The sequence below is a fragment of the Myxocyprinus asiaticus genome, chromosome 12 (genome assembly GCF_019703515.2).
Source record: "Myxocyprinus asiaticus isolate MX2 ecotype Aquarium Trade chromosome 12, UBuf_Myxa_2, whole genome shotgun sequence".
Classification (NCBI taxonomy): Eukaryota; Metazoa; Chordata; class Actinopteri; order Cypriniformes; family Catostomidae; genus Myxocyprinus; species Myxocyprinus asiaticus.
Window position 1 is genome coordinate 18,283,830 of NC_059355.1, and position 12,013 is coordinate 18,295,842.

The 12,013-nt window shown below is 40.7% G+C and overlaps 1 protein-coding gene across 3 annotated transcripts in view; it reads right to left on the minus strand.

Moving 5' to 3' along the window:
* Positions 1-479: 479 nt before the first annotated feature.
* Positions 480-12,013, minus strand: part of ten1 (TEN1 subunit of CST complex) — a 35,155-nt gene continuing 23,621 nt past the window's right edge. For 2 of the 3 annotated variants that reach the window (XM_051712136.1, XM_051712137.1), the window contains 3 exons: positions 6,076-6,171; positions 2,259-2,416; positions 480-2,154 (listed from right to left, as the gene is read on the minus strand). In XM_051712136.1, coding sequence (XP_051568096.1) covers positions 2,000-2,154; positions 2,259-2,416; positions 6,076-6,171 — 409 coding nt within the window. In that variant the 3' untranslated portion in view covers positions 480-1,999. The remainder of the gene's footprint in view (positions 2,155-2,258; positions 2,417-6,075; positions 6,172-12,013) is intronic. The other variant, XM_051712138.1, reaches the window with a different exon arrangement.

Below are 12,013 nucleotides of genomic sequence, written 5' to 3' on the forward strand. Positions count from 1 at the left end.
ATCTATAAAACAAACTCCAGCCAATAGGCAGAATAAACACAAAGAATGTGTAGATTCATCCACATGCTGTCCTGAAGGTGTGTTATTCCACAAAACAAGCTCCAGCCTCTAGCAGAACCAACACACACACAAAAAAACACACACAAAAAAAAAACGTCAGTTTCCTCAGGCAGTCAAACGAATGCTCAGTGAGCCGGCTGTTTCATCAGTGCAGCAGATGACCTAATCCATCTAATGTCCTGCAAAAAAATATTCTACAAAACAAGCTCCTTTGAATAGTAGGCATAAGTACAAAGAACGAGCAGATTCATCCACAACTGTCCCGAAGGAGTGTTATTCCACAAAACAAACTCCAGTCACTAGGTGGAGCCATCACAAGAAGAAACAAAAAAGGCACCCAGTTTCCTCGAACAGTCAAGTGAATGTTCAACGAGTCAAGCTCACTTGGGAGCAACATAAAAATCACCAAAATAACTTACTCATTCCATTGACTTTATGAAAGACATCGTTTGTTGTTGGCATGTAAATACTTTGCGGCCATCCTTAGTATCTATTCTCTATTCGGTCGGGAACATCAGTGCAAAAGTGATCTTCCGCTGATGTAAGTGTTGCATGCATTCCTTGAATTGATCACGTTTCTCTCTTGTCGAATTCGCAAAGTCTGGGAACAAGAAAATGCTGTGGTTCTTCTAAGAAAACTTTCCTTTACTCCTCGCCTCACGTAACACGAGATCTTTATCGGATTATCTCTGAAATTTGGCCAGAATTGATCGGGGCCTGTCTCCCTCAGTGGATCTCTGAGCCGGCACTCTGTGAGCTTGCTTGATTTCCAGCTTATGGCCTGTTATGTCGAACAGACTCAGGAAGAGCTCGTCTAAGAATTTCACCATATCTCGGACTTCCTCATGCTCAGGAATTCCAATAATTCGGACGTTGTTTCACCAATTACGATTTTCAAGGTCTTCCAACTTTTCCCAGATGCACTGCAAATCTGCCTTGGTCGCTAGTGGATTAGCAGCTAATTCCCTCTCCGATGACTCCAGATAATCGATCCGTTTCTCGACGTCCGACAATCTTGTAACCAACTCAGAGAATTTCACTTCCATTGCCGTAATGGATCAACGTATTACAGCAAGATCCTACAGGTCCGCTACAACCTTCGTCAGCATCACAGACATGCTCGCCAGTTGACGTTGAATTTCTCCCACCGCACCATCCAAATTGAGTCCCATCAGCTTGAGCACGTAAGTGTCTTTTAATGTCACCAGAATTCTTTGACATATTTTCTTCATAGAACAGTTATGAAACGGAGTGTATCGAATTTCACCGGTTTAGGACACAAAAAGAATTCAAAACTAGCAAAGTGCGCAGAGCTCGACGTTCACACGTCCGACCCCCGCATGGCGTCACGCGACTCCTCAGAAATAGCTTCTATTAATGGATCTTACTCTTACTTTGATCAATGTTCAGTGAATTAATTACAACTCACAAGTATATACAGTATGCCATCTAGGAGCCGGGCGGAATGAGCAAGCACTGTTACTGGATTTCTGACATAGTCAGACCCTCAGTCACCCCTCAGAGGTAAAAATACACAAACGACATGTAACATTCATAATTATAACATAATCTGAATAAGTGCACGATTAAGATGATGATGATTACCTTTTGATTTTAACAGTTTCTAGTGAATGTATTCAACTTACCAATAGGCCAAAGAGACAGGGCTGAATTCACTCCTTCAGGTAGTGTCCAGTAAGCGGTTTCATTTATTTTGTATGTGCTGAACATTGATACTTTATAACAAATGAGAATCCATAATTCTTTTCACATCTTGCTTTAGCAAAAATCCGACTGATGATACACTGCTTTTCAGAAGCTGACATAGAAAGTCATGCACTCAAATTGTCGAAAAAAAAAAAAAAGAAGAAAAAAAAAAGGCAACAACACAAACAGTTCTACAATAATCACATTTTACAAGTTCTTTACTTTTGAGAGGTTAAGTGCTTTCACAGTGGGGAGCATGCACATTCAGCTCAGTCTCTCGCTCCTTAAAGAAGCATCTCTGGTCCATAATGGCCCGTTGCAGTAGTGTGAGGTCTACTCCATCAATGCAACTTAAAGCACGAGCATGCAGTGTAACTCCAATCACTCCTGGAAACAAAAGCAAAAGAAAATAATTGTTAATGTTACCAGCTTGAAAAAAATGCACACATTCTGAATACAAACACAACAAAAAATAATCTAGATAGACTCACCTTCAGCTTTTTCAATCTCCCCAAGTACAAGATACTGAGCTCCAATTATAGGCTGGAAAGGTTCAACAAATGTTGTTTGTACAGACACATGGAACTGTGCAGAGGACTGCTTAGCACTTAGAATGGCGGTGGACTTCTCTGGCTGGTAACTTGTAAGTCTAGATGTAGAGATGGACAAGCTGATTTAATAAGATCATTAGAAATCACATTTCAGTGTTGTCACCATCTAGCATGCAGGCCTAGATTATAAATCATAGACATACTGACCTAAACATACAGCCTGACATAAGAGACAGCTGATATCACACAGTCTGCAACTCTTTTTCTGCACAACTTGTTTGAAAAGGCTTTTTGTATAAGAATATAGATGAAAACACAAGTCAGTTTCAAGTTAAGTCAGTTTTATTTGTATAGTGCTTTTATCAATGCATATTGTTTCAAAGCAGAAAACAGTGCCTTACAAATCCTCCTAGTCGCAAAAGCAACAGTGACAAGGAAATAACTCTATAAGATGATTAAGTGGATATGGGAGAAAACCTTAGGAGGACGCTGGGGGAGCCCATCTTCCTCTGGGAGACATATATTTAAGCAAATTTACATAAAAGTAGTCTTTATAAAAAAAATATTCACTCTGTTATTGTTTGGGGTTTGACTGTGGAATTTGATCTGGATCTGACACAGGAGCTATTTAAACATGATACTTGCCCTAAAACTTTAAGGTGTTCTGTGATACTCTGAGATGCTTTCCATTTGTGACAATGACCCACTGCTCTACCACGAACCTTAGCCCCAAATAGCAATCCTACATCACCTTTCGAAGATACCCTTTTGAATATTAGCTTAGGTTTTCCTACAGTTACCATAATTTGACCATGGTATTTGTAGTAAAACCATAGTAACCACAAAATTACCCATAGTTACTACAATATAGTAAAACAATGGTTACTATAAGGCTGAACATTATATGCATTCTTAGTTCAGAATATTCTGTAGCTTACAGTATATACAGTGACAAAAGAATTTAGATATTTTTATCCCAGAAAAGGTAGTTAGCGGAGAGTTCCGGCGTTGAGCCTATTTTTGCCATGCAGCTTGTGCTAAACTCAATGGCACTGGGTGTAGTAGAAAACTAAAATAATCATGCAATTATAGAAAATACACAAGCAAATGAAAACTATTTAAATCAAACCTACAATACACTTTAATTTATAGGTCTGCATACAAACAAACAAACAAACACAAATAACTAAATAAAGGAAAGAATAAATAAACTGCAGGACTTTTGCCTGTTTATGTATATGTAGGGATATAGTATAGGATTTACAACATCAACCAATCACGACCCAGTACTCTGATAAACATAAACAAGTGCGTGTGACTGCCCGCCATGTTCGAAACAGAGCAGCGGTGTCTGGGAGGCAGATCGTCAAGCAAACGTTGGACTGATGAGAGGCTAGTTGAAGCTGAATTATATGGTTAAAACTTGGCTACAAAACAATCAGAGAAAGGTACTTGGTGATCTTGGAAGAAAGGTACATTTGTCAGTTGGAGGTCGGAAATTAGGAGAACTAACAAGAATATGGAAACCCAATGAGATGAAGAAAGCTGTGGCAGGTCGGCATAACTGTGTCGTGAATGGACCAGAGTGAGGAGATTCTGACATAGTTGATAGTGATGATAGTATGGAGATAAGCCAAAGTGGTGAGAGAATGAAGGGAAAAAGAGTAAATAATTTTGCCAGGACCAGTGCAAAGAAAATCAGGAACAGTGGAGGTTATGGATGAATAGATGAGACAGCTCAAGAAGGTTTGGAGTTTAAGATCATATTAAGATTTGGCAAGGAGAGGGGAATTTCTTCAATGAAATTGACTACCGTTTTGAGAAACCAGATTAGGGATATACACATGGCTAAGGTTTTGAAAGATGGAAATTTGTTGATTGTTTGCAGAAATGAAGAACAGAGAGAGCAGGCTGATAGGATGAAAGTAATCGGGCGGTTTAAAGTGATACGTGCAAGCCATATTGAAAGAGGAAGTAAATGGAGTACGGGACTGATTTGGGGAGTGCCAGTCAGAGTCACAAAGGAGGAAATTAAATCAAACCTAAAAGGAGGAATTTTGAAAGGTGATCTGCAGTTGCAGGTAACTCGAGAGGGAGTGAGGATAGACAGTGAGTATGTTGCGCTTGATTTTGAGGAAGTACTTCCTAAAAAAGTGACTCTAGGCTTCTTGAGTTATAGTGTAAGAGAGTACATACCAAAGCCAATGAGATGTTACAACTGTCAAAGGTTTGGTCATACAGCCAAGACATGTAAAGGCAGAAGAAGATGTGCCAGATGTGGAGAAGATCATAAGTATGGGCAATGTAATCATGAACAACCAAAATGTTGTCACTGTGGTGAAAAGGGATGTGGAAACACAGCAGGTAAGAACTCATATGTAAGATCACATATGCAGAGGCTGTGAAGATGGTGAGTCAGAGGGGAGAAATTAATGAAAGAAGCAGTGAAGGAAATCAACCCACAAAAGAATCAGATCAGGCAAATGAGGGAAAAGTAATCTAGTAAATCTAGTAATCTAAAGAAACTAGTCACTTTAATAGCAGGGGTAGTAAACGCTACAATGGAGGTTAAATCCAAATCAGAGAGAATAAAATTAATCGTAAAGGCAGCAGCTCATCATCTAGATATCAGTGGGTTGACATGGGTGGAGGTGAGGAATGATCTCAGTATTCAAGCAAGCCAGAAGCAATCATGAGTTGGATAGTACTAATAATGGTCCTCCTGCTACAATGGAATGCTATAAGTTTGTTGGCCAATGGACAAGAATTCAAAAATATGTAGATAATTTATCCAGTAAACCAGATGTCATCTGTGTACAGGAAACATGGTTGAGACCAAATTTGGATTTCAGAATAGTCAGATATGCTTCTGTTAGGTGTGATGTGGGGACAGAGTGGGGGAGGATGTGCAACATTTATTAGAGAAGATATTTAATTTAGATAGATGAGTATAGGAAATGAGCAAGAATGTGTAACAGTAGAGATATGGACAAATGAGGGAGAGTTTGTGATTATTAATTATTACAATCCTTGTAGGAAACTAGATTTGAGTAGGTTAACACAAATTGAAAGGCTGGAAGGTAATAGGGTGTTGATATGTGGGGACTTTAATGCACATAGCACGTTATGGGGAGGAACAAGGACAGATGCAAATGGTGAGGTAATTGAAGAACTGCTAGAAGAAAAGAGCATGTTTTTTTAATTGATGGGAGAGGGAATTGACTAGATGTGCACACAGGGAGCACTTCAGTACTAGATTTAACCTTAGTATCTAGAAATTTAGCAGGGATATGTGAATGGGATATATCAGAAGAAACATCAGTATGTAGTGATCATTTTCCAGTGTTGTGTAGCATATTACTACAAAGAAATAAAGGGGAAATAATGGGGAAGTGGGTATTTGGCAGTGCAAAATGGGAAAGGTTTAAATATATTTGTGAGATAGAAATGGATAAAATAAAATTAAGATATTGAGAAGATTGATAAAAAAAGTTTAAAACAGCATTACTAGAAGCTGCTAATCAATCAATTTCTAAAAGTAAAGGAAGAATGAAGAGAAAGGCGGTTCCCTGGTGGACAGATGAGTGTGGTAGACCAGTTAAAGAAAAGAATAAAGCTCTCAGGATATGAAGAACAACTCATAATTTTCAGAATTTAATTAAATATAAACAAGCACAAGTAAAGATTAGACAAATTATACGTAAAGCAAAAAGGCAAAGCTGGCAGACCATTTGTAAAAAAATTGGTAGATCAACACCTGTGGGAGATGTTTGGGGCATGATTAGGAGCATGACAGGAATCAGAAGGGAATGGCAGTATCCTTTTCTGAAGATGGGGGAGGAAGCAGCAGTGTCTGATGAAGAGAGGGCAGAGATGATTGCGAAGGCACTTTCTCAAATTGATAGTTCTAATACTTGACTGAAGAGGGCAAGAGAGGAAGAAAAAAGACAAAACCAGCTCATCCTGGAATTCTTGAGAGAAGGGACGATATTAACAGTAAAATGGATGCTCCATTTACCTTGGAAGAAAAGAAGAGGGCAATAGTAAGTTCTGGACTAACATCTCCTGGGAAGGATGAAATCTGCTATGTATTGCTAAAGCATTTAGGTGTTTTAGTATCTATGAAGCTGCTAGGTTTTTATAATAAAATATGGGAAGTGGGAAAATTGGCAGCTGGATGGAGAGGCAGTGATTATTCCTATCAGGAAATGACCCATCAAATCCAATGAACTATAGGCCAATAACACTGACGTCACACATAGGAAAGATAATGGAAAGAATGATTACGGAAAGATTAGCATTTTATATGGAAAGTAGAGTAATAGACCTTTTTCACAGACTGTGATGATCCATTTCTGCCTTATTTATCAGCATAAATCTCGCATTTTAAAAAAATATTATACATTTTTTAAATATTGTGTGTAAATTTAAAACATTATGCTTTGTGTTATATTACCCTGGAATTAGTTTTAAAAAATGAATTACCACAGCTGCGAGGGTATTTCTTTTACAGCTGCTGGAGAGTGACAGTAAATTTGACATCTCCAATCTGACTGTCTTAATCCACCGCTCTCTATTTTTTTAAACATAATAGTGGATTTTTTCTTTTGGCCTTGGAGCAAATGGGTAAGTGAAAATAATATTTGCTGTGATCTCCAATTCACTCCCATTCACCGCTGTCGAAGTTTACCCTGCAAACGTTTACTTCAGCGTTCCAAAACCCAGAGTGTGAAAAGGTCTATTCTACCACCTCATCAGAGTGGTTTTAGGAGAGGGAGAGGAACCATGGACCCTGTTGTGTGTCTGGAAACAGAGATTAAGAAAGCACAAGTTAATAAAGAATCTGTAATGGCAGTTTGTTTTGTTTTTTACGTAGAAAAGGCATATGGTTTGGAAAGTGGGATTAATGATCAAATTAAATATGATAGGAATAGCAGGTAGAACATATACAGGTGCTGGTCATATAATTAGAATATCATCAAAAAGTTGATTTATTTCACTAATTCCATTCAAAAAGTGAAACTTGTATATTATATTCATTCATTACACACAGACTGATATATTTCAAATGTTTATTTCTTTTAATTTTGATGATTATAACTGACAACTAAGGAAAATCCCAAATTCAGTATCTCAGAAAATTAGAATATTGTGAAAAGGTTCAATATTGAAGACACCTGGTGCCACACTCTAATCAGCTAATTAACTCAAAACACCTGCAAAGGCCTTTAAATGGTCTCTCAGTCTAGTTCTGTTCGCTATACAATCATGGGGAAGACTGCTGACTTGACAGTTGTCCAAAAGACAACCATTGACACATTGCACAAGGAGGGCAAGACACAAAAGGTCATTGCAAAAGAGGCTGGCTGTTCACAGAGCTCTGTGTCCAAGCACATTAATAGAGAGGCGAAGGGAAGGAAAAGATGTGGTAGAAAAAAGTGTACAAGCAATAGGGATAACCGCACCCTGGAGAGGATTGTGAAACAAAACCCATTCAAAAATGTGGGGGAGAACCACTACGCACAGACCTATGCAAGACATGGGTTTCAGCTGTCGCATTCCTTGTGTCAAGCCACTCTTGAACAACAGACAGCGTCTGAAGCGTCTCGCCTGGGCTAAAGACAAAAAGGACTGGACTGCTGCTGAGTGGTCCAAAGTTATGTTCTCTGATGAAAGTAAATGTTGCATTTCCTTTGGAAATCAGGGTCCCAGAGTCTGGAGGAAGAGAGGAGAGGCACACAATCCACGTTGCTTAAGGTCCAGTGTAAAGTTTCCACAGTCAGTGATGGTTTGGGGTGCCATGTCATCTGCTGGTGTTGGTCCACTGTGTTTTCTGAGGTCCAAGGTCAACGCAGCCATATACCAGGAAGTTTTAGAGCACTTCATGCTTCCTGCTGCTGACCAACTTTATGGAGATGCAGATTTCATTTTCCAACAGGACTTGGTACCTGCACACAGTGCCAAAGCAACCAGTATCTGGTTTAAGGACCATGGTATCCCTGTTCTTAATTGGCCAGCAAACTTGCCTGACCTTAACCCCATAGAAAATCTATGGGGTATTGTGAAGAGGAAGATGCGATATGCCAGACCCAACAATGCAGAAGAGCTGAAAGCCACTATCAGAGCAACCTGGGCTCTCATAACACCTGAGCAGTTCCACAGACTGATCGACTCGGCGTGCCGCATTGCTGCAGTAATTCAGGCAAAAGGAGCCCCAACTAAGTATTGAGTGCTGTACATGCTCATACTTTTCATGTTCATACTTTTCAGTTGGCCAAGATTTCTAAAAATCCTTTCTTTGTATTGGTCTTAAGTAATATTCTAATTTTCTGAGATACTGAATTTGGAATTTTCCTTAGTTGTCAGTTATAATCATCAAAATTAAAAGAAATAAACATTTGAAATATATCAGTCTGTGTGTAATGAATGAATATAATATACAAGTTTCACTTTTTGAATGGAATTAGTGAAATAAATCAACTTTTTGATGATATTCTAATTATATGACCAGCACCTGTAATTGGATTAAAGCCTTTTTATTTGATAGATTTATCAAGTCAGAATTGGAACAGCTTTATCAGGAAGTTATATGGTAGATGATGGTACTCATCAGGGTAGTGTCATTAGTCCAATACTCTTTTCCATTATAATTAATGATGTTTTTTCTCAAGTCCAGGGTGATATTGGACGGTCATTGTTTGCTGATGACGAAGCCTTGTGGAAAAAGGGAAATAATATTAATCATATTAGGGGAAAAATACAAGAGGCAGTTAAGGTGGTTGAAAAATGGTTGAATTATTCAAGATTTCAGTAGAAAAGACCAAAACAGTAATGTTAACTGGAAAGAGAGGTGTTGATACACAGATAAAGATGTATGGGCAAAGGATAGAACAAGCGAAAGTCTTTAGGTTTCAGGGTGTATGGTATGACGCAAAGTTAACATGGAATGAACATATTCATAAGATAATCACCAAGTGTAAAAAGATCTAGAATGTGATGAGACATTTAATTGGGTCAGAATGGGGAGTGAACAGATCTGCAATTAGAAATATTTATGTTGCATTGATTAGATCAGTGTTAGACTGGGTGCATTGCTTATGCTTCAGCAGCAAAACCTCATTAAAGCAGTTGGAGGTGGTGCAAGCTCAAGCTTTGAGACTTTGTTGTGGTGGTTTCAAAATGACAGTTACTGTCCACTCTTCAGGTTGAGGTGGGTGAAATGCCGCTGCATATTAGACACAAACAGTTAATGATGAACTACTGGGTAAATCTTCAAGGATATTCAGAAAACCGACATCCAACAACAAAGGTACGTCTCCCATGTTGGGAGAGAGAAAGGGCCAAACAAGAGTGTTTTGCATGGAGCAGTGAGAAAGTAGCCAGAGACATGACATTAAGTCAGAAAAGATATATTCCCACAGTAGTTATTTTTTATTTATGAGTAACAATACCCAGGCTGTTTCCCTCAGTGTCAGTTGATTTCTATATTCTGGAGTAAATGCAGGTACAGAAAGGTTTTGGAAATATAGCAGTCTTTGTTGAAGATAGGTTGCAAACATTATATCAAACATTTGTTCCAGTATGTATTGATGGATCCAAGTATCCTAATATAGGGAGCACAGGTTTTGCTTTTAGTATTCCAGTGTTTCTGTTAAAAGAACATCAGATAATTTGACCGTATACACAGTTGAGATGATTGTAATTGCAACAGCATTACAGTGGGTAGAAGAGTTACAAATTAAAAAGGTTGTTCTTTGTACAGATTCATGTTCTGCATTAATGTCATTGCAGTCATTTACATCTCACAGTAGGCAGGATATAGTTAATGAGATATATGAAGCTCTGTACAGATTTAAAAATATGAATATTATGATAACATTGTAGACATTCTGAGGGTTGGAGGAAAGAAGGAAGCGGGAGCCGGGGCCGCAAGTCCACGTGGATGTTCTTTTTATTTTTTACTCAAAATATGCTTTTCAGCAAGAACTTCAGTTTACACACATCAGATTCACTGATAACAGTCAACATAAACTTGATAGATGCAAAATATAAACAGCTTTTCAGCGTTCAGCTCCAGTCTGGGTGTGTGCGCGACTCAGTCTCTCTCTGCCGGTCTGCCGTTCTGCCGGCCTTTTAAAGCCCGTCTCCGCCGTCACTGAAATGAGACACAGGTGTTCAGAGTAAGTAATCATGAGGTGATGGCTCTTACCACTCCCTCTCTCTTATCCATGAGGCGCTGGAACGTGGCGGGAGCCCCGAACAAACCGAATGGAAGAGTGACGAATTGGTGCAATCCGAACGGTGTGAAAAAAGCCATTTTTTCTCAGGGCCCCTTGTTAAATCCAGTGTTGAATAAAATTGAGCCACACCCAACCACGGAGGATGGCAGCGGAGACATCATCCTGGGAGTGGCGATGGAGAGGGGTAGGGGGGACCAGCGGATAGTGCAGCCCACGGAAGCGGGCCGCCGGTTCGGGTGGAAAAATTCCCTGTTTCCAGGGAGCGGGTACAGGGCAAGAGGGTGGGACAAGAGGGGAAGGAGCAGCAGGAGAGAGAGAGAGAGAGAGAGAGACGTGGACAGCTCCAGTCTGGGTGTGTGCGCAACTCGGTCTCTCTCTGCTGGTCTGCCGTTCCGCCAGCCTTTTAAAGCCAGTCTCTACCGTCACTGAAATGAGACACAGGTGTTTAGAGTAAGTAATCATGAGGTGATGGCTCTTACCACTCCCTCTCTCCCCACTGACAGACACACAACCACGTTACCATCCCCACATACCCACACTGGGCCCTGGACAGGCCGCTATTGCTGCGGTCTTATCAACTTGGGGCCGCACCTGCCCATGACCCAAGTGGAAACCCAGATACCAAACTTCCACCTGTCCAATTGTGCACTTTTTCGGGTTTGCTGTGAGCCCCGCCCACCTCAGCGACCTCAGGATGGATCTTAGATGCTGCATATGCTGCTGCCAATCGTTACTGTAAATAATAAAATCGTCAAAATAGGCAGCGGCTTATGCAGCGTGCGGCCAGAGAATCTTATCCATGAGGTGCTGGAACATAGCAGGAGCCCTGAACAAACTGAATGGAAGTGTGACGAATTGGTGCAATCCGAACGGTGTGGAAAAAGCCATTTTTTCTCAGGACCCCTTGTTAAATCCAGTGTTGAATAAAATTGAGCCAAACCCAACCACGGAGGATTGCGGCGGAGACATCATCCTTGGAGTGGCGATGGAGAGGGGTGGGGGTACCGGCGGATAGTGCAGCCCACGGAAGCGGGCCGCCGGTTCGGGTGGAAAAATTCCCCATTTCCAGGGAGCGGGTACAGGACAAAAGGGAGGGACAAGAGAGGAAGGAGCAGCAAGAGAGAGAGAGAGAGAGAGAGAGAGAGAGAGAGAGAGAGAGAGACGTGGACTGCTCCAGCACCATCAGATCGATGACATCCTCCATGTCGCAGTCTTCCTCGGCTAGCAACCACTTTTAGCAGGCATCACAGAGTTGCTGGGCAAATGTGAACGGGCGGCCGGCTTCGCTAAGGGTGAGGGAGTGGAACTGTTGTGATGTTGTTCTGGCGTGAGGCTGACCTGTTGCAGGACAGCCGATTTCTGCTTCGAGTAGTCCAGGCAGTCCTCAGTGGGTAATTGCTGCGCCGCGAGCTGGGCCTCCCCGGAAAGCAACAGCAGCAGGTGGAGGGCCCATTG